The sequence below is a fragment of the Cricetulus griseus genome, chromosome 7 (assembly GCF_003668045.3).
Source record: "Cricetulus griseus strain 17A/GY chromosome 7, alternate assembly CriGri-PICRH-1.0, whole genome shotgun sequence".
In the NCBI taxonomy this organism is placed as follows: domain Eukaryota; kingdom Metazoa; phylum Chordata; class Mammalia; order Rodentia; family Cricetidae; genus Cricetulus; species Cricetulus griseus.
Window position 1 is genome coordinate 76,856,285 of NC_048600.1, and position 23,688 is coordinate 76,879,972.

The 23,688-nt window shown below is 44.7% G+C and overlaps 1 protein-coding gene across 1 annotated transcript; it reads left to right on the plus strand.

Annotated features, from left to right (window-relative positions):
* The first annotated feature begins 749 nt into the window (after positions 1 to 749).
* On the plus strand, positions 750 to 22,065 carry Trim16 (tripartite motif containing 16). Its single transcript, XM_027427160.2, has 6 exons — positions 750 to 1,384; positions 7,692 to 7,787; positions 12,812 to 13,045; positions 15,395 to 15,560; positions 15,946 to 16,041; positions 18,955 to 22,065. The coding sequence occupies exons 1-6, from the start codon at positions 884 to 886 to the stop codon at positions 19,536 to 19,538; spliced, it is 1,677 nt and encodes a 558-aa protein (XP_027282961.1). The 5' UTR covers positions 750 to 883; the 3' UTR covers positions 19,539 to 22,065.
* Positions 22,066 to 23,688: the final 1,623 nt, after the last annotated feature.

A 23,688-nucleotide genomic window follows, 5' to 3' on the forward strand; every position in this document is an offset into this window, starting at 1 on the left:
CACTGGTACCCATGCAACCGGGCTTGATGCAATGGTGCTCATCTGTAAGCCCAGCACTGGGTAGCAGAGGCAAGAACATCCCTGGGACTTGCTGGCCAGCCGCTCTAGATGACCTAGCAAGTTTCAGATTCATTGAGAGAGCCCGTCTAAAAAATGAGGTGGAGAGCAATTGAGGAAGACACCGACTGGACTTTGAGCTCTGTCTCTGTCTATTCTCTCTCTCTCTCTCTCTCTCTCTCTCTCTCTCTCTCTCTCTCTCTCTCATGAACCTACACACACAAAACCAAAAATAAAATAGAAATCAGCTAGTCAACTAAAAGCAAGTTATTAACAGCTAGATGATATTTATTTATTTATTTACATCGTAGTTTTTGCAGTGGCGGGGCGGGGGGGGGACCTAGCTGGTGGCTCATTTAGGCTAAGTAGCTGCTCTGCTGTTAAGGTCCTTGCAAAATATGGCTTGTGGTAACACACCAAGCCACACAGGCTTACAACAGAGCTCAGGAATCTCTTGCTGTTTTCCAGACCCAGAGGCTCATGTGGTCTCCCTTAAAGCCTATGCGAGACGAACGAGTTCTATAAGAATAGAAGTTTCTGGGCTGGACTGGGAATGGGAAGAAGTCTGAGCCAGCCAAGAGACTTCAGAGACAAAGGGCAATCCCGAGCTTGAGTGTCTAGTTGCCTTGTCACTGTGGCTGGCTCCTCCTCCAATCCGGAGGCGCCCAGTCCTGTCTGAGTAGCTGAGCTTCCTCGGAAGGGAGGAAACAGTTAATGTCTCAGGGCAGCTGCAATCAGCTAGGCGTGGCTCTTTGGTCTGACTTGGGCTACACAGATCCTGAGCCAAGGGGCAGAGGAAGGACGCCTTAGTCCGCAGAGCCTCCAGATGGCTGAACTGGATCTGATTGCCCCAGGGCCACTGCCCGGGGTCACCGTTCATCCTTTGGCTCCTCTTGGCCCAGACCCTGGGTCAGCTATCCCAGTAGAAGAAGAGGATGTGGACTCTGTGGGGAAGCCAGGAGAGGAAACCCAGGGACAGGGCTGTGATCCTGCAAAAGTCGGGGCTCCTGGTGATGAGGGGTCAGAGGAGATCCTGTGTGACTTCTGTCTTGGGGCCACCAGAGTGAGGGCAGTGAAGTCTTGTCTGACCTGCATGGTGAATTACTGTGAAGAGCACCTACGGCCACACCAGGAGAACAGCAGACTGCACAGCCACCAGCTGACGGAACCTGCAAAGGACCGGGATCTGCGGACCTGCCCTGCCCACCACAGCCCTCTGGTTGCCTTCTGCCACACACACCAGCAGTGCATCTGCCAGGCATGTAGCGAGGGTGAGCACAGGGGCCACAACACTGTGTCCCTGGATGCAGCCCGCAGGAACAAAGAGGTGAGTGATGGGGTCTGTCCACATGGGATAGGGCAGTGGGATATGGTGTCCCCAGGGAGAGGCCAGACATGCCACCACTCCTGGATCTGCTGATATCACTTCGTGTTCTGAGTTCACAAAGACTTTAGTCTGTAGTGCCTGGGTGTTGGTCCGGTGTAAGTAAATATCTATAGTGTAAGTAAGTATCTATGGCTGTTGGCTTTGGAAACAAAAGCAGGTCACTGTCCCTATTTCTGTGCCCCTGTTGCTGTGCAGTGTCTATTGTCTCTGTCTCTCCGTGGGAATTTCCTCCTGTTTCTTGTTAGTGTTGGTAATGTGTGTTTGGGTGTGGGCTGTAGAAGTTTTGCCTCAGGAAGGTGGTATTTCTCTCTGACAGATCTGTGAGGCATATTTACTATCAACCCACGAAATATAAACCTTGGCAGAAGTCCAAGGGAAAAGAATAAACCTCAAGCTTCATTTCTCGTTTTCTTTTTACTGAAAAAGAAGCCAGTATAAAAGGCTGCATTAGAGTTAAAAAAAAAAAAAAAGGCAAGATAACAGAATTTGAAATACACACTGAGGTTAATGCCAAGGACGACTTAACTTACTGGAAAATAAAAGTTCCTTACCTGATAGCGCTATCAGGAGTGGCTAAGAAATACCGTGCTCACAGTCTGAAATTTTACTTCCGTCAGCTAAAGAAACCATTTCTGGAATACTGGTTACCTTTGTCCTAAAGCCAAAAAGCCCAGATGAGACTTTGGGGATGATTCCACAGCTTTACATGGTTCTTTCTCCCACTTTGAGTTTTTCCTAAAGGTCCTGCTTCCCACTTGGGGCAGTTCCCTCTTTGCACTGCCCACAGCTGACAGGGCCACCGTCATTTTGTGGCACGTGTTCCTGGGCAGTTAATGAAAGAGGTACCTGGGTAAAGGACTTTCCTCACCAGGCTACTTCCCCTGAACCTATGCCAGAAGTAGATAGATTCTCTCTAGTCCTGGTAGGTGTTGTTCTGGAAAGTTCTGCATTCCAGATGCTAGTGAGTCACCATTTCCGGCCTAGGAAGCTACTTGCCGACTGTTTCTAGTGTTTCCATTATCAAGGATGTCCTGTAAGGAAAGTACAGAAATCAACAAATACATAAAAGGAAAGGGCCCTACCCAATGGAGGGAGACAGCCCTTGCTGGACATTACCACTTCAAAGTACTTTTTATGGATTTTCCCATCCAAAATTTCAATATGAGGGCTCTGATTGTCTCTACTGTGCTTGTTCAAGTTCACACAGTTGATGAGCGAGACACAGAAGCTTCTGGAATGCCACCTTATTGGAGAAAAATGAAGGAAAGCTCAAATCACAACATTATAATCTTAATATTTATTTTATATGTGGGTGTGTGTTCAAGTGGGTGCATGTATGTGTGCAGGCATGTGGAGGCAGAGGCCAACCTCAGGTATTGTCCCATTAACTGCAACCTCAGGTATGCAGTGAAATATGATTATATGAACCTCCCCACTTCCTCCTCCAACTATTCCAGTTACACCCAATCTGTCCCCTCCCAACTCATCATCTTTTTTTTTTTTTTATAACCCACTAAGTCAAGTTAGTACTGCTTATTTGAGCATGGGTGTGGTGTCATCTGTGGGAGTGTGGGAACCTTACCAGGCCATATCCTCAAAAGAGAGTGATTCTTCCTGCCCCCCAGCAAGTATCAACTGCCAATAGCTCCCTGTGTTTTGAGACAGGGCTTCTTCTCATTTGGATGTAAGTTAACCAAACAGTCAAGGCTGCCTGACCAGCAAGATCCAGGGATCCACCTGTCTCTGCCTCCCCGGCACTGGGTTATAAGCACATGACACTATGCCTAAATTTTTAACCTGAAAAATTTTTTAGATTTATTTTATGTGTATGTTTTATCTTCATGCAAATATGGGCACCACCTGTGTGCTTGGTAGTTGTGGAGGTCAGAAGAGGGTGTCAGATGCCCTGGAACCAGAGTTATGGACAGTTGTGAGCTATCACAATGGTGCCGAAAACCAAATCCAGGTGTCCTCTGCAATTGCAGCAAGTGCTCTTAATGATTGAATCATCTCTCCAGTCCCCAGCTTTAAAAAATATTTATTTATTTTCATTTTATGTATATGGATGTTTTGTCTGCATGTATGTTTATGCACCACTTGCATGGTAGGCACCAGAAGTACAGACAGTTGTGAGCCACCCTGTGGGTGCTGGGAATTGAACCCGGGTCCTCTGGAGAGGAGCCAGAGCTCTTAATGGCTGAGCTATCCCTTCAGCACCCCCAGCTTTTTCAAATGTAAGTTCTGGATATTGAATTTAGGTCCTCACGCTTGCACAGCAAGCACTTTACTGACAGAACTCTCTCCCCAGACCTATCTGTACTTAAAAAGAATAACAAAACACCATTAAAACAGAAAAACAAAGCTGGGAGGTGGTGGTATATGCCTTTAATCCCAGTACTGGAGAGGCAGAGGCAGAGGCAGGCAGATCTCTGTGAGTTTGAGGCCAGCCTGGTCTACAGAGCAAGTTCCAGGACAGCCAGGACTGTTATACAGAGAAACCCTGTCTTGAAAAAAACAAAATGAAACAAAACAGACAAACAAACAAACAAACAAACAAAAACCAACCATGATCTTGTGTACATACATTAGAGACATTTGGACATAGCATGCTGCTATTCTCTTTGGATATATAATCTGAATTTTATGAAAATTTAACTAGAAAACCTATCTCTACCAAACAGGGCAACAGATTTGAGTAGGGAGGAAGTTCTCCACCCCAACTCCAGATTCCACATCCCCTTCTTCTGCTCAAAACATCTATGTCTGGTTTCCTCAGAAATGCTCTGAGCCTGTATCAACACAGATGCAATACAAAGCGAAGGCTAGACCACCTAGTACCACAGAGACTTGAGTGAGCACTTTGGGCAGGAGGAGCAGTGTAGAGCATGTACAGAGAGCCCCAGATGTACACATCTAGGAGACAGCTGTGCAACACAAAATGCTGGCTGAGAGGCTATGGGGGTGTCGTGCCACAACTCTGTGTCATGGGCCCCTCTCTTTCTGCTTTGCTTTAGAGAGCTGTGTCCTTCCCATCCTATGTCCTTATTGTCAGCCCAGAGAACAAGTTTACTCAGTAGGTGCAGCCACACTCTGAGTGGCTCCACCAAGTCTTAGAAGTCAAAAGACTTATTGCAAGGTGCCCAAGAGCCCTGCCCAGGAGACAGTATCTTGAAGTGACAAGCACTATTAGGATTGTCGGGAAAGACTTATTTGACATATCGAAGGTTCCAGAGGCCCAGTGTTCCGTTCAGCTAGCCCACACCTCCTGGAAGCAAACTTGCTTTCTGAAGGTCACTCTGGAGCCAGTCAAGGGCTAATAACTCATGCAAGCATGTTGTGTACAGGAAATTGCAAAGTAAGTTCAGCTGGGCGGGCACAGAGCGACGTCAGCCATACGAGCCCTTTCTGAAGTGCCATGGTTACCACCTGTTAGATGGACGGATGAAAACCAGGCGTTGAGAGCTGGATGTACCTGACCACTGGTACCATCCTGATGAACTTCCAGAGCTCAGCTGCTCCTCACAGAGACCTTGGTGCTCCTCTCAGCTCTAGCTCAGCATCCTGAGACCCCTTGTCAGAATTGCAGGCCTGCCAGCATGGAAATGAGATCTCCACCTCCACGTCATCCCCAACCCGTGTGTGTGTGTGTGTGTGTGTGTGTGTGTGTGTGTGTGTGTGTGTGTGTGTGTGATTTAGGTTCCCAGGACTACTTTTGTTATTTTCTCTGCCCCATGAAGTACATGTGGTTCCTTCCTGCTCTTCAGAGTGCATCTGATGGGTTAAGTGGTTCGATGGTTGTACTGTGTGCCCTCCGGGAATTTGGGCTCAGGAAGCTATGACACATACTATGATTTCATGGCATGCCAAAGGGTTGGTCTAACACAATTGCTGTTTGAAGTGGGGAGCTGGCCTGGAAGTGACATCAGGACCATGCTCCTGGAGGAGGGAAGGCCTGAGTTAAATCATGCCTTAGGCCTTTGAAGACCACTAGTGCCAGGTCACCTGCTCAAGCTTAGTATTGATGCCAGAAGGACATGATGGATCCTGATTGCACACAGTCTCCATGAAGAGAAGGCACCAACCATCTGAGAACTGGAAGGTTTTGTGATTGTCTGGAGAGCTGTTGTCACCCGGCATTACCCAGATGTTTGCTGGTAGTCAATAGGTGGTCTGGGGCCACTGGGGGTAATAGCTTCTCACAGAGACCCAAATGAATGTCGTGGGGTCAGTATTATATAACTTGTTTACTCACAAGCACCAGACTATCCCACTACATTTTCCAAGAGCCATGAGTGTGTGTGATCTTATTTGGCATACACTAGGAGCTGGTCCAGCCATGGAGGAATGGAGTCAGAATCCAGGTCTAACTCATGTGATACTAAAGGCAAAGTCAGTCTTATAGCAGAGTAGAAACTAAATAACTCGAGAAGATCCTACAGCCAAGAACAAGGTCTTCATACCCCAGTATGGTCCTTTCTCAGTGTTCTCCCATTCTGTGCCCTCTGCTAGAAGACACAGCAGTCTGTACTCCCTGGCAGCACTGTCCTGCTTTCAGGCTGGGTGCACTAGGGCCTGAGATGAGTGCAGGGCTGCTGTCTTAGGGGACTCTGAGGTCAGAGTCTAAGGCAGCCCATCATTTTCTAGGAACAGGAATAACTGGAGAGACAAGACTCCAAGGCAACCCCACCTTTTGTGGTAATCCGGAGTGGTGACTCAGAGGGGTCCTCCTCTGTAGGCATCCCTTTCCCTTTTATGGAAGTCTGAGGGCAGAGGCCAGAAGTCCCTTGCTGGACACCCTGGGTATCTCTTGAAAGCTTGGCTGGGATAGCCACTTTAAAACACACTTGTGGCACCGCTACTCAGATGATCCAAGCTGCTAGGGCATGCTCTGTGTGTCTTCCAACTCCTTCAAAACAGCAATTCACCTTTCCCTCCTCGACCCTGGGACCTCCTAGGCATCAGGTCTCAAGTGTCAAGGGTGTGATCACCGAGGTACCCGCAGCTTCACTCCAGTGACCTAGAGCTTGTGCAAAGTTTCCTGCTCGCCCTCCTCAATGTCCAGGTGCTCTGCCTACAGATGTTCCTTCGCTGTGTGTGTGTGTGTGTGTGTGTGTGTGTGTGTGTGTGTGTGTGTGTGTGTGTGTGTGTGTGTGTGTCGGGGGAAGGGAATAAAAGGGATGTGTGAAACTCCCCCAGGCTTTATGGGAAAACAGCTAGATTTATGACTTCTGAGGTCTATTGGGCATAATGACTTGGTTTGAAACACAGACAGAAGCTATCAAAAGCACAGAGAGCTGTTTATTAAGTGTGTGTGTTTTGTTTTTTGATCCCCCTCTCTATCTATCTCATAATGCCCTTGTGGACACAGGAAAGCTGCAGTACCTCTGAGGTTTGCAAAGGCTTAGGTTCTCTATGTTGGCAGATTGTCTTTTTGGCAGATGGTGGCGTCCTCTGAGCCCAGGAGTCAAGAGTAAAGAGTCAAGATGGGAAACCTAAGATTCTCAGGCAGGCACTTGCTTTGGCTTGGGCAGGAGTGGGGTGGGGAATGCAGAGCTTGCCTCCAGGTGCAAATATGGAGTATGGATAGGAGGCAGGTGGTGACGGGTGAAATTATTGACACTATGGTTCACTTATAGCGTATCTGGCCCTATAGAGTTCTTAATAATTTCATTTAGTTTATTATCTCATAACCTGAGAAGTAGGCATTTTTATCCCTATCTCCCTCTCATTTAGATACATGGATATCTAAATATCCATGTAAAGACATGGATATTTAGAGACATTATGTTGTGAAATAATAAGAAATGCATAGATGTCAATTGCTTTTCTTGGTGTTCTGGCTGGATACCTGACAAAGCCAACTTAAGGAAGGTAGAGTTTTTGTCTTACAGTTTAGGAGGTAAGGTGGCAGGGGGTTGGGCAGCTGGTCACATTGCATCAACAATCACAGAGAACAAAGACTAGAGAGATGACTCAATAGTTCAAAACACTTGCTGTTCTTTCAGAGGACCCAGGTTTGAGTCCCAGCACCCGAATAAAGTATTCAAACACATGCAACTCTGGGAGACATCTAATATCCAAAGCACAACCTTCTGCCTATCCCTGACCCCCATAGGTACATGGCTGTATCACGCTCTCATTTCAGGGAAGAAAGGCAGGGATGTGAAGGGCAGAAAGCACCATTGCCCTTGGGGACTATCTGTATATACCAGACTCTTTGCTCCTTAATTCTCTCCTTCCTTTTTAGGCTGACCTTCGGTGCATGCAGTTGGACCTGGAGCAGAAGCTCAAGCTGAATGAAAATGCCATTGCCAGACTCCAAGCCAACCATAAGTCTGTTTTGGTAAGAGGGGTTTGGGTCACCTCTTTGGCTTCAACATACTTGGCTGCCACTGCAGGGTTAGTGAGATCCAGTTGGGGCTGTAGGATGTGGGTTGAAAATCCAGCAGGGGTCTCAGCAAGTGAAAGTAGCAGGCACAATTGGCTACATTATGAGGTGCCTTCACCTTGTCAGGATTTCTTATAGAATAGGTTAAGCAGGCTGGAGAGATGGCTCAGCAGTTAAGAGTACTAGCTGCTCTTTTGAAGGACCCCAGTTCAATTCCCTGCACACATGTGGCAGCTCAAAACTCTCTGTATCTCTAGTTCCAAGGGATCTGATGACCTCTTCTTGCCTCCATGGGCATCAGGCATGTGGTACACAGACATAAATGCAGGCAAAGACCCATACACATAAAATAAATAAGAAGAATATTTTTTAAATTGACTAAAGTTTTAAATTGGGTAAGTGATTCATCTTTTAATAATATGAAATAGACCCAGATTAGTCTTGGACTAGCAGATTTCCTAATTTTATTTGTGCATATCCTCTCTCTTTTTCTCCCACTCTCCTTCCTTCTGGGGGACACACTCACTGTTGTAGGGAGACACTGTAGCCCCGCCTCCTAGGAGCCGCTACAGGTGTGCCTGGGGAGGGTGTGGTCAGGGGAGGTTCAGGATGACATGTGGGGAACTCTTAAGGAGAGGACAGATGTGGGAGCAGTCTCTTTTTTCTGGGCTCCCTAGCCTGCTGCCTGAGGGCACTTTCTCCGGCTTGTGTTTGGCTGGTGTTCATTTGAATAAAGACATCCTTATATCAATACACTATCTTTATCTTTCTTTTGACAGAGTTTCACATTGTAGCTCACACTAGCCTAGAACTTACTATGTAGATCAGGTAGCACCAAGCTCTTAGCAATTCTCCTGCAGCAGCCTTTTAAGTGCTGCTGGGATTACAGACACACACCACCACATCAAGATTATATATGTTTTCATAACTAAGGGAAATGTGTTTGTATGTGTGTGCTTGTGATTGGAGGTTTTAGTTAGAGCTCCAGGAATTATGTGTCCCCTGGCTTCTTCTATCCCTGGAGGGTGGTCTGCCAGAAGCTGGAAAAAAGAATCAAGAACTCCTAGATTAGTCAGTGGCATAAAGGTACGACAGGCAGCTTACCTTTAGTCTCTTCTGGTTTGATATTAATTTTCCAATAGTAAGTTTCATAAATACCTCTCATTGGTGACAAGACAAGAGCCACCACTCAGAAGAGAATGAAAGATACCTACCCTATGGCAGTGACTTGGAAGTATCGTCTGCATCCTGAGAGTGAATTATTCTATCCATCTGACTGTCCATTATTCACCCACACTTTATCTAGTTACTCACCCATCTATTTACCTTCTCATCTACTTATCTACATGTCCATCCATCCATCCATCCATCTATCCATTCATCCCATCCATCTACCCATTCACCATCCACCTACCCACTCATCCACCCACCCACACATCCATCCATCCACCCACCCATTCATCCATCCATCCACCCATCCACCCACCCATCCATCCACTCGCTCATATACATTTATTCTAATCTAGTATCCAACTTAATTTTTGTCTCCTGAGTGTTTATAACCAACTAGCTATTGAAGGATAAAAACCTTCCTTATCCACAGCTGTTAATTAAGCCACAGGCCTTCTAATTACTGTGTTTTCTGTAGCTCCCAGCAGTCAGGGAACACTCCTGAAGTCTCTCGCTCTTAAGACACAGAGTTGATAAGCCAAGCCTATCCCTTGCAGCTGTAAGATAGGCCCTACTTTTCACAATGACATGGTGATCAGAGAGATATGGTAATGACCCTCACATACCAGGAATGTGGAGACACAGAGAGTTGTTAAGACTGTCTTGGACTCTTCATATTGACTGGATGGGGGAATCTGGGATTGTTATTTTCTTGTCCCAAGAATGATTCAGTGCATTACTGGGTCTGTGCACCATCCTCAGATTTTTAAACCACTACCTACTGACTACTTTGATCTGTTCATGGCTCTCTCTTTGCATGGCTTACTCAGCATGGTTTGGGAAGTTATTAACATCCTTCACACATTCCATTCATATGCAAATAAACATTTCTTAATGGGAAGGTTTAGGAAGGAGATGCCCCAGCAGAAGCAGGAGTCTCATCCACCAACATCATCCATCATTCAGATGCCTCCTTTAGTCTAGCCTTCATCAAGATGACCTCTGATGGGATAGGGGGGGATATGACCTTGAAATTTGTCTTCAGACTAATGCCATTTAAACTCACATAATTGTTCTTTTATGAGGAACCTACATACTGTAACTATGGAGGTTAAGTGGACTATGTTCTTTTTCCATGACATCCTCATATGATTTCCATGTCTTTTTCTGTTCCTGGATTTTAGAGTCTGTTTAAAAAGTGGCTGTAAGCCAGAGAAGCCCAAGTCAAGCAGTGTGACACTGCATTGGTTTTATCAACACCACTTACTTGTCTAGGAATTCTTGACTCTTTTCTCCAGCCTCCAGCATGTAGGACTAGTGATCTGCTCAGACAGAGCACCCTCCCATGATAGAAGAAGCCCTGGTGTGTGCAACTCCTGGAGCTCTGAGCAAAGAGCTCCACACATCCCCTCCCGTGCAAACACAACCTGGTTCAGGAAGTAGTCACAAGCTTGCTAAGGTGACCTGTAATCTCAGCACGAGGGAGGCTGAGACCAGAGGATTGCCGAGAGTTGAAAGCCAGTCTGGACAGGGAGTGGGCAGGGTGGGGAGTCCCTCCATGCTTCTATGGCTCATGAAACATGTATGTCTCCTGCTTGATGGGTGGGAAGGGTGAGTGAGCCAGAGAGCTAGAATGAGTTAGTTATGTGCAGCTTGGATGAGACACCAGCAGCTCCACAGCCCCCATCTCAACACCTAATAGCAAAGGCTATAAGCAAAACTGACCTGTCTTCCAAGGTAGATTCTCTATCTTTTCTTTCATTCTCTATTTGCATCATTAAAATATAATTTAGCATTTAGATTGAAATCCAGCCATATTCTGAGACAGTGTGTCACGATGAGTCCATATTCCATGGCTATAACAAAGTGCTTGAGCCGAGTTCTTTGTAAATGAAAATAAGTTTGTTTAGCTCACAGTTTTGGGGGGTTCATGATCATATGTGTGCCAGCTGGGTTCTGGTGAGGGCCTCATGGTGGCTAGCACCACAGTGTCAAGAATGGGTGCAGGAGAGGCAAGGAGAGCAAGACTCACTTTTTTTTTTATAACAACTCTCTCACGGGAAATGATGAGGGTTGGGGCCTAGGAAAACTACCTCAGTTCCTTCTGAGGATATGGGCAGAGCTCTCTAAGACGTTCATTTCCTTCCACTGCAACACCTTACATGCTGAGAACTAAGTGGTACAGCACACGGACAATCCTCATCTGAACCATGGCCATGATCAAACACATGGGTTCTGATCATAGCCCTGTGATTTTGGGCAAATCACTGAATTTGCTGGTATCTCATTTTCTTCATTTCAGAGATAGGGAGCATAATGGTGCCTTCTTGTGAGGTTGGATGCGAGGAGATGGGAAGTTTGCCCCGGTGCCTGCAACAGAGTAACACATACTCATACTTTCATATCATTGTACAAGTAACCAGATAGGCAGCAAGGATCCAAGACCGCCTCATGCTGCCCTGCCTCCTGCACACTACCACTTCTCCCAGGGCTTTTCTCAGTCTGGACTGGAAGAATTTGGAGAAAATCTGCCCTCTGCCCTCTTTCTTAATGGTACCACAGTGTATTTGCTTCCTGCTCCAACCAGCTGCCCTAGCCTAAGGAAACCAGCAGATAATGGAAAATCTGACATGCAGTGAGCATGTGGGCATCCCATACACTCTTCAGGACCCTCTCCAGGAGGGATGCCACTGGCTCTTTCCTTCTGCCAGCAGCCATAGATCAAAGGCTGACTGGAGACTATGTGTTCTCCAAGCATTGCATGCTAAGGCCCAGCCTGGACTAGGCAGTGGCTCTCCTATCTGCCATTCCTTCTTGCCTTCTCTCTCCAAAGCTGTCGGCTCCCACAGGCACCAGAACAGCCCTTTCCTTACCAGGTTACCCAGTTTGAGTTACTGCCTCCTTGGAGAGAGGGGTGCTTGGTGCCTCACTGAGGACATCAGCTGCTTTCACTTCCCTTGGAAGCCTGATGTAGGCCTAGTCTTGGCTCTAAATTAGGAAGAACTGAAAACAGACCATGGAGAGAGATCTCGGCTATGTGTGTGGTGGGGGTGTGAAAGATGCTGGGGCAGGCAGAGAATGGGCCCTGGGCTATGGGGTGAGGATACAGGGATTAGGGCAAAGGAATCTATATCCAAGACTTTCTCAGGAAGTGCACTCAGTGATGTACAATTGATTGGGTACTACAGTCACCAACAGTCTCTAAACCTTCGTGGTGACTGCCTGCAAGAGACATTGTAATATCAGATGTGCTTTTGGCTTAGCCGATGGTCATTAAACAAGGCACAATGAAATGCTAAGAATACTTTCCCAAAACAGCACAATCATTTCTCTCTCTTGAAATATATTTATCAAATATACTGAAAACTGGTACTGCCCTTATGACAATCAGTACAGTGGTTCTCACAGCCTGTGGGTCATGACTCCTGTGGGTCAAACGACCTGTTCACAGGGGTTGCCTGAGACCACTGGAAAAACACAGATATTTACATTATGATTCATAACAGTAGCAAAATTATAGTTATGAAGTAGCAACAAAAATAATTCTATGGTTGGGGGTTATCACAACAAGAGGAACTATATTAAAGCAGCATTAGGAAGGTTGAGAACCACTGAATCAGTATATACCTAGAAAAGTACATCTATTTTCCCAGGAACCCAGAATTCCCACAAGAACAAAACTGCCTTTTACAGTCTGATGTTCCTTAGTCTTTGGACTTCTCAGCTTCCTGGTTATGTATGTTGAGCTTTGATCATGTCAGAGACCTCTGTAACGGAGTCTTGCCTGCTTCCCACTCCACCCCCACCAGATGTCCGTGTCAGAGGTGAAGGTGGTGGCTGAAGAGAAGTTTGGGGAACTCCTTGCGGCTGTGAGGAAGGCCCAGGCCGACGTCATGCTTTTCTTAGAGGAGAAAGAACAGACTGCACTGAATCAGGTCAATGGCATCAAGACCCACCTGGAGTACAGGAGCGTCGAGATGGAGAAAAGCAAGCAGGAGCTGGAGAAGTTGGCCACCGTCAGCAACACTGTGCTCTTCCTGGAGGTACTGAGGCTGTGTGTTTGTGTGTGTGTGTGTGTGGGGGGGGTTGCAGGGACCCTCGATCCACCTGGCTTGAGTCACACCATGAATGGGACTGTCTTTTCATACAGAGAGCTGTAAAAGCAGGGGGAATTCAGGTCTTGATGCATCAGGAACCAGTAATCCAGGAGGGACAGGGAGGACTGCTCAGAGTGGGGACGATCCTGGAAGGTGGCCCAAGTTCCAGGTTCTGTACTTGCTAGATAGAGATCACCATATGCAAAGACAGAGGACTGTGAGAGAGCACGGCTGGCTCAAAGGAGCCAAGGTGCTTTGATGAGGAGTGGGTGTGGGGGTCTCTGGTGATGAAGATGAGCCTGGCAGGGCCAGACCGGCGTGGGGAAGTTTAGAGCATAGAGATAGGTTTCATGAAACACTGCAGCAGTTGTGTGGAGGTTCGAGTGGCAGCGTGAGGCGGGAGAGAATGGCTGGTTTTCAGAGCGGGCTGTGTCCACTGTGGCAATTGAGAAGGACTTAGCAAAGGGAGTGGAACTTTCCGTCTCACAATGTATCACGTGCATGGGAGGCATAAACCAGTTAGCCCTAGGTCTACAGAACATGCCTTCTTCTAGGATGACACTCACATGGTCTTGGGTCTGTCACTAGATATCACTGTGTAGTGCTTAAAAAACTCACCCAAACTCTCAAGGGTATCAAATTCCTCACTTGCCAAACCGACAGGTCAGACAGAGTAAATAATTTGCAACTTTTCTTTCAGTTTTACTATTCAAATACAATCAATTTCTTGCTTTTGTTTTTTAAACAATTTCCTTCTATTTACAGAAAATCAAATACTTAGGGTGAAACCAGAAATATAGGAAAGAAAAAATAAACAAAAAAAAGTTTATAACTTCAGTACCCAAAGATAGCCAGCCAGTCTTTCAGCCAGTGAAATAAACATACCAAAAAGACCAAAAAGTGTGGGCCGCCATTCTTTCTCTCCATTGTTTTGCTTTGCAATTCCAAAACACAAAGAAAATGTGAAGATTTGAGTCCCCATTCCATGAGATTCTAATAAGATCTCTTCTAAAAAGTGAAGGAATCATTTTCCTTTTTTCTCCTTTTGTTAGCATTATTATTATTATTATTATTATTATTATTATTATTATTATTGAGACAAGGTCTCATATATCCCAGGCTGGACTCTAACTCACTATGCATCGAGGATGACCTTGAACTTCTGATCTTCCTATTTCCTCCTCCAAAATGCTGAGGTTATAGCAGCAGCCGCCACACTCCGTTTTTGCCATACTGGGGGTCAAATGCAGGGCTTCATGCATGTTAGGCAAGCACTCTTACCAAATGAACTACATCTCTAGACCTTGCAACTTTATTTTGAAGATTAAAAACTTTAATAATCATAAGATATATTTTAGCATAATGTAATTCAGTTATAAAACTTAGTTAAAGATAAGTTATTTTCCCACAAATAATTCAGTCAAAGTGACAACATTTCTTTATTTATTTAGACAGGGGTTCCCTATATAGGCCAGGCTGGACTTAAACTTGGGCTCCTCCTGCCTCAGCCTACTGAATGCTGGGATTACTGGCATGGATTGTAACTTACACTGACAGGACTTATGTTTTGCTTCACCTATTTGCATTACTGTTATCTTGCATGGCACCAAATCAATATACAATATGAAAGTGCTTGTCTACAGAGCTCTGGTTTGGACTTCTCTAGGTCTGCCGTGGTATGACTGATTTCATTCCAGATCTATCCGGTCTGCTATCTGAAGCTTCATCTGCACCTGGGTAGGGATGTTGTGTTACACATAAAAACAATCTTCCCTGATCCTACATTGGGTTTGGAACTTAAGTAGCTTAATTCGATTTACTGATATATATATATATATATATATATATATATATATATATATATATCAAATTCTAAAGCAAAGTGCAAGAATAACAAATGTATATGTTGGGTTGACAAGGACTGAGGTGTAGCTCGGGAATCCTTAGAACACAGCAGCAGTAGCCAATTCTCCCATGCTCACCACAACTTGTACTTAAGCTATGGAAAGAGAAAGAATTCAAGGAGTGGCCGAGGTAAGAATGTTCTCACTCTCTGGTTCCCCAGTCTAAGTTGTGTATGGGAGCTGACTGTGGTCATACATCTTTTGATATTAAGAAACCCACTTTTCCACTTGATTTTTGAGAAGACTTGCTTCCTTTGTAGGGTCTAGAAGCATAGAAAAAACACTTTATATGCACTTTCTCAGTGAAGCACGCATTGCCATCAGCCCATTTCACAGATGCAGAGAGAGACATGATGAGAAGAGCTGCCTGGTTCTGTTCCCCTCTCTGCAGGAGTACTGCAAGTTTAAGAAGATGGAAGATTCTGCCTTCCCCAGTGTTTACATAGGGCTGAAGGATAAACTCTCAGGCATCCGCAAGGTCATCACAGACTCAACCCTGCACTTAATCCAGTTGCTAGAGGGCTATAAGGAAAAGCTCCAGGAGTTTGCCAAGGAAGGTGAGGGGCTTTCTAGAATGGTCATGAGGAAAGAGGGAACCTAGGAAGGGAGGGTAAAGGACCCATTTCAAAGCCATTCTTTGGTTAGGCCATTAATGATTGTTATCTTGGCTTTAATTTATAATTGCAACCTGAAGGAGGTGCATCTGTCATATTGCATCAATATTTCTATGACTAACTTCTCAGGATGCTGATGTATGGGTTTTAAGTCGATTCTTTGTCAGTCTGGGGTCTTCACCAGCAGAGTTTGTCTGGTACATGGAGTGTGACCAGGTTCCGGGTTCCCAGGCACCAGACCCTCCAGAAGCCTGGGGAAGGGTGGCCTGTTTCTTGGGTTCTCCCAGCTATCTGGACAGGTGCTATTCACAACTCTCTGATTTTCTAGAGGAATATGACATCAGAACTCAAGTGTCTGCTGTTGTCCAGCGCAAGTATAGGACCTCAAAACCTGATCCCAGAACCCGGGATGAGTTTCTCCAATGTAAGTTGTGAAAGGTAGCCCCTTCTGACATGCTGATGGCAGTAGAATGCTTGACAAAACAAGAACCACGGTATCTTGTAGAGGATTTAGGTTCTTGTAGCCTCTCATCTATTCCTAAATGATGTATTTTAAAGTTTTTAATTGAAAAATTTCTTTCTGAAATAAATTAAAAAATGTAAAACTTGGGTAAAAAATCATATATTTGTATCTATCAGTTTCTCTAAAATGTTGACATCACATATAACTATGATATATGATGCAAGGAATTAGCATTGCTGCAATGTTATTAACAACTTTGCAGATTTCTTTTTCTGGCGGCCTTAGTTACTTTTATATTGCTGTGATAAAACACTATAACCAAGGCAATTTACAAAATGCAAAATAAAGTGTTTCAGAGGGTTAGAGTCCATGGCCATCATGGCAGGGAGCTTGGCAGGAAGCAGGCATGGTACTGAAGTGGTAGCTGAGAGTTTACATATTGAGATATAACCTAGAGGCGAGAGAGAAAGAGACACTAGGAATAACGAGGGCTTTTGAAACCCCAAAGCCCATCTCCAGTGACACATCTCCTCCATCAAGCTCACACCTTCCAATCCTTCCCAAACAGTTTCACTAACTGGGGACCAAGTATTCGAGTATATGAGCTTATGAAGGCTATTCTCATTCAAACCATCACATTGGTGCAAAGCTGAACTCAGGAACACAGATGTGTGTTCTAGTTTCCTTTCTGTTGCTGTGATACAACACTCTGGACAAAAAATAACTTAGGGGAGAAAGGGGCTTATTAAATATCTTAAATTTCTGGACACAGTCTATCATTAAGGAAAATCAGGGCAGGTGTCCCCCCTCTTCTCCATGCACAGTCCCCAGGTCTCAGGAGGCTCCAAACAGAGCACCAAAAGGCAGGCAGGAAACAGGCCCATGCTTGCCTCCTCCCATGGAACACTGTCTTTTTGACACAGTGTCTCAGTATGTATGTAGCCCAGGCTGGATTTAAACTCTTTCTTCTCTTGTCTCTGTTTCTCAAGTGCTATGGTTAGAGATGTGTGCCTATGCCCAACTGTTACCATTTTCAAAAAGCACTGTATTTCTAGCCATACATGGTAGAACATGCCTATAACCTTAGCAACTTCTAAGCACAGCACTCACGAGGCCAACGTAGGAGAATGGAGTGTTCAAGGCCAGTTTAGGTTACATGGTGAAACTCTACACCAATTGACCAACCAACCAACCAACCAAAAAAACCAACCAACCAACCAACCAACTAACCAGAATCCTAGCTACCCAACCTGCCAGCCAACCAATTAACTAATCAGCATTCCAGCTAACCAGCCTGCCAGCCAACCAGCCAGCCAGCTAGCCAGCCAGCCAGCCAACCAACCAACCAAATGAATGAACACACTAAGCACAAATAAGAGCACTGTAGGGGCTAGACAGATAGTTTAGTGGTTAAGGATACTTGCTTCACTTCCAGAGGACCCAAGTTCAATTCCTAGAACCCAGGTGGCAGCTCACAACTGTCTAATTGCAGTTTCAGAGGATGTAACATCCTCTTCTGGATTCTGAGGGCATTGGGTAGGCAGGTGGTACACAGATATACATACAAGCAAACATTTATACACAACAAATACAAGTACCACATTTCTCAGCAGTGCTTTGCGATATAATAACTTAAGAGACCTATCATACAACACATACTATAGACTTGAAAAAAGCAAGTATCCCCACCACCCATATACAAAAGTCATGTGCACGACATATGTGAAGTTAAACATTAATCAGCATGATTTAGCCATTCCATGGTATATACTTATTTCAAAATTTCATATTATGTATAATAAACATAAGAAATTCTTATATGTCAACTCAGAACCATGAGAAAGTACTCATGGTCATCAACAATTCATCAAGTTTCACCTCCCAACACAAGAAACCCTTGTAGTCAGTGCCCATTTTTGTGGCACCCTTCTGGAACATGCAACTGAGGCCTGCTTCTGTGTGGTTTTGGGGAGCAACCATTGCCCCACCTTTTTCTCTGGATATTACATGGGCCCCAGAAACTTACAACTATGTCTTGCTCTTGTTGCAACTCTAAATGTCTTGGCCTCTGCCCACTCTGTTCTCTCCTGTTTTCCTGTTGGAAGCATACTTATGTTTTAGAGACAGACATAATACCATATACTAAATGCCACTTGGTCTTAAAATGAAAAGTTAGGCATATCCTAATCCAATTTGTCTTTCTTTACAAGTGCTTTTACATGTGTTAAACTTTTTGAATATTATTTTGGGTAATATTGCAACGTACCTTTTGAAATACTACTACTGTGGACAATAATTAACAGCTTATTACACTATGCCAGGCAAGAGTTGCTTATGGCTGAGCTGCAGGTGAAGCAAGAAGCTTGAAAGGAGTGACTGGAGTCTCTGGGAGCTCCTGCTGTCTGTACTGTAGGAGGGCAAAAGAAATATGAGAAGTAATTATGTGTTTGACTTGAGTAGCTGTGCATGGTGGTGCTGTTATTATTAGTCTTTGGGGTTGAGAATAGAAGGCGCTTGATAGCGTGTCTAAGGCTAACCATGTTAAATGCTAGGTTGACGAATGAATTAGTAGATCAAACGTAGGTATATGAGGATCTGGGTCTCTGAACTCACACCAGATTCATAGACCAGCTCCTGACTTCCTGTATACAGACTGTGAATGAATGAGCGAGTTAATTTCTTTATTCAGTTCAGGTATTACAGCAAGTGCCAACACCTTGAGCTTCAGAAAGGAGTGTGTTCTCTCCACTGGTTTTCTCCTATTCCTTGTCCTAGGGGAGCATAGACTGGGTAAACAGAACCAAAAGATGGGTGTATTCTCATGAATGTCTTGGGGGTCAGCCTGGTTTAAAACTGTCTTCTATGTTTCCTCAGATGCATGTGACATCACATTTGACCCAGACACGGCACATAGATACCTTCGCCTGCAGGAGGACAACCGCAAGGTCACCAACACCACGCCCTGGGAGCACCCCTACCCGGACCTTCCCAGCAGGTTTTTGCACTGGCGGCAGGTGTTGTCCCAACAGAGTCTGTACCTGCACAGGTATTATTTTGAGGTGGAGATCACTGGAGGAGGCACCTACGTTGGCTTGACTTGTAAAGGCATTGACCGTAAAGGGGAGGAACGAAACAGCTGCATTTCTGGAAACAACTTCTCCTGGAGCATTCACTGGAACGGAAAGGAGTTCACAGCCTGGCACAGTGACACAGAGACCCCACTCAAGGCTGGCCCTTTCCGGAGGCTCGGGATCTACATCAACTTCCCAGGAGGAACCCTTTCCTTCTATGGTGTGGAGTATGACACCATGACTCTGATACACAAGTTTGACTGCAAGTTCTCAGAGCCAGTCTATGCTGCCTTCTGGCTGTCTAAGAAAGAAAACGCCATCCGGATTGTGGATCTGGGAGAGGAGCCTGAGAAGCCTGCTTCGTTCACAGCAGAGGCTACACCCTAGATTCTAGGATCTACCTCCCAGACTTTGCTAGTTGTGGCAACTGGAATGCAGATGGTATTTTAAGGTAGACAGAAATATCTGCTGCAGACAGTTGGTTCTGGAAACTGTGTGAGTCCTGAACGAACTTTCTCGCCTGCTTATCATTACAGTTCTTGTGCAAATGCAGAAACTCTAAGGTACTCAAGCCTCTCCCTAAATCTAGTGATGAGTCTGCTTAGGTGACTGTAACCCTTTACCCAGAATTTATGACTAGGGCTCTTCAGAGCACAACAGGACTGCATAAGGGATCATAATAAATCACAAACATATTGCTGTGCATTTCTTACATACTTGACAGTGTCTGGAGTGTTTTCTCTGGGTTAGTTCATGTCATCTTCATGGGGTAACCGGTTATATTGTCCTCATGCTACATATTAAGAGACAGTGCCAGGGCGGTTAGCTAACTTGTTTATGGTCAGGCTGGTCACTCAGTATATGAGGGGTAGAGTTGGGATTCAAGCCGGAACAGGCTGTTGTTGAACTTGTGACTATGTGTTATGCTTACCTCATTAGATCATTGTGGTGATCTGAAAGAAAAGGGCCCCCAAACGAAGTGGCACTATTAGGAGGTGTGGCCTTGTTGGAGGAAGTGTGTCACTGTGGGGGTGCGCTTTGAGGTCTCTTTTGCTCAAGCTTCCCTCAGTGTGACAAACAGTCAACTTCCTGTTGCCTCTGAGTCAAGATGCAGCACTCTCAGCTCCAGTACCACATCTGCCTGCATGCTGCCGTGCTCCCTTTCATGATGATAACGGACAGAACCTCTGAAACTGTAAGCCAGCCCCCCTCAATGAAATGTTTTCCTTGTAAGAATTCTGTGGTCTTGGTGTCTCTTCACAGCAATAGCAAACCCTAACTAAGACAATCACGAACGTTATGTAAAAGGGGTAAAACACATGCTAAACTGCACAGCCAACCAACTGTGTCTTCAGCGTCCCTCTTAGAGTTTGCTCATCTTTTTGCATGTGCCAGGCTCAACTTGGTCATCCAGCCTTCCACCATCCTCATCCCTCATCCCTCACACAGCAGCAGCACATGGTTTTGAACAGCAAGGTTTAGAACAAATGTTCTAGTGAGGTCTTTTAGGGGAGGATTCTTTGTCCTTACCTCTAAAGTTACCCAGGCTTCACCGGACTTGTCTATTATCTTGTGCAAAGGGATAGTTCTTCAAGAGTCTGGGGGACAGTGCTCCACTCTCCTAGGAGCTATTCCTGTCTTGATGCTAAGCTGATACTTTCCTCCATTGTTCCCATTTCTCCCCGACACTCTGTTGACTACTCCATTCTCTTTAGACAGATGACAAACATCCATCAAGCCTTCAGGCACACCGTCTTTAACTAGATTTCTATGGGCCTAACCTGAAGTCCCTGGTGGGATTTACCAGAAATATTACTTCCCTGTCTTTTCCCATGACCCGTGTCAAGGCAAAATCTCTTCCTGTTCAACCAGTCTTGTGATTTTCAACTTTATAAAGAGACTCTGTACCATTGTCACTCAGGACGTGGGCAGTGTGGTATTTCAATGCTTTCATGTTTTCATATTTGCTGTGCTGAGATACTTTCATGATCTGTCATGGAGTACATCACCCCTTCTTCTAGCAGAAATAGATTTTTTGCAGAATCAATGGTCTTTTCCTAAGTCTGAACCTTGTCGGTAGATATACTGATTACGACGGGGCCAAATCCAGAATGTGGCAGACTTGCTTAACTTCTGGGCTTAGCTACACACTAGTTACTCGGTGGCATAGCTGTGCAGTGGCATGGTTCACTCTTTGCCTCACTTTCCCACTGAGTACAGTGAAACACTTTTTCTTTTCTTTTTATTTGAGATAGGGCCTCACTATGGAGCCTAAGCTGGCCTGGATGTACTACATATCCTCAGCTGGTCTCAGACTCTCTTTTCTTAGCTTCCCAAGTGCTGGAGTTATAAGCATGAGGTATCAATGTGATGCTCAGCTCCATGAAGGACCTTTTCAGTAGCAAAAACCAATGTCTGAATTTCTTGGATCTAGCTGTTAAAGAATACTTTTCAAAAGAGAAATCATATCATCTTGGCCAAACCCATTTTAAAAAAATAAATTTATTTTAAGTGGGGTGGTAGTGGTGCACACCTTTAATCCCAGCACTCGGGAGGCAGAGGCAGGTGGATCTCTACGACTTTGAGGCCAACCTGGTCTACAAAGCTACACAGAGAAACCCTGTCTCAAACAACCAAAAAAATTATTTTTTTTTGTTTTTAATTGACACATAAAAGCTATGCATAATTATGGAATTTAGTGTGGTTTTCAATACATGTATGTAATGCATAATAACCAATAAGAGCAATTAACATGTCTACCACACCAAATATTTATTTATTTGTTGTAGGAACAAATTTTGTCTTCCAAATGTTTTGAAATAAGACTGCCTTTAAAAAAATTGTTGTTATTGCTGGTAGTTACCATTTTAATTGCCACAGACTATCTAATAAACAATTTTGGGATTCTGCTTTAGATTAATGCCACATTTGTGAGTCTGTTGTTTCCAGGAGATTATTGTTTTTTTTTGAGACAGAGGACTCATAAATGCTGAGATTACAGGTGTGTGCCACTGTGTTTGATTTACTTAGTGCAAGGGTTGAACCCGAGGTTTCATGCACTCTACCAAATGAACACATCTCCAGCCCTTTATTTAAAAAAATTATGTTTATTTATTGACTGTGTATATGTGTGTGTGTGTGTGTGTGTGTGTGTGTGTGTGTGTGAGAGAGAGAGAGAGAGAGAGAGAGAGAGAGAGAGAGAGAGAGAGGAGACGCAGACAGAGACAGAGACAGAGAGGAGAGCACAACATGGAACACATATGGAGGACAGAAGACAACTTGTGAGCCATTCTTTTTTTTGTTGTTGTTGGAACAGAGTTTTGTTCTTTGCCCATGCTGACTTGAACTTACGACTTTCTCACCTCAGTGAGAAAAAAGCACCACAAAGCACCACAAAACCTGATTGTTCTTAAGAAAAAAAAATCAAACTGTTCCCATCTCTACCATTCTCTCCAGTTTCTCAAAAATTCAGTGTCCTGAACACTATTTGATTAGGCCAAAATATCCAGGCTCATATAAAAAGAGCCATTTAGCTATCTCTTTTAGCTGGCTCCAACTTTTGTTTTTCTTACAGCTTTTTGCCCATTATTTTTCAGGTTTAAGATTCCTTTTGATATAACAGATCAAAGCAAAGTTTAAGAGTCTCACATATTTGCTTGCTTTCTGTGGTTGCCTCAACTGATGGACAAATTACTTTTCATTTTCTTTGAAAACTAAAAATTAGCTATAACACACAAATAAAAACTAAGCAAAGGCAAAAAAAGAGAGTGAGCAAAAGACTATTTTTGTATTTCAACAAGCTGTGGGCCTTCCCCAAGCTTGTGGAAGTGTGTGCCAACTGTTTATATCTTACTGTGCTCTGTCTCCCCCCTTCCCACTATATGGCCTTACCTAAAAAAACAAAGCAAAAAGCAAGCCAGACCTCAGAAGGAACTCACTTTGATACACTTAGATGTAATTTAGGCGCTGCCTGCTTTTTATTTTCTTATTTTTTTATTTTTTTTGCTTTTTTGAGATAAGATTTCTCTGTGTAGCTTTGGAGCCTGTCCCGGAACTAGCTCTTGTAGATCAGGCTGGTCTCGAGCTCACAGAGATCTGCGTTTCTCTGCCTCCCAAGTGCTGAAATTAAAGGCGTGCGCCACCACCGTCTGGCTAGTCTTTTCAAGTAAGAATATGTTCTCAAGAAGTTTACATAAAGACAGGTGATGGTGGTGCATGCCTTTAATACCAACACTCAGGAGCTGGAGGCAGGCGAATCTCTGTGAGTTTAAGGCCAGCCTAATTTACAGAGGTAGTTCCAGGACAGCCATGAATACACAGAGAAACCATGGGGGGTAATATAAAATCATTATCATCCTTCCTTCAGACCCATCCTTCCATTCCTTCTTTTCTTTATATCCTATTCAATCAAAAGTTTAAGTTTGATGGGAAGCTTTATTTTCCAATGGGATGACCTGGGCTTAGTGCTGTTCTTACGGCTGATGCCACTGGTGTGGTGTAGCTAAACGCTGCCCTGGACACTCCAATCTTGTATTGG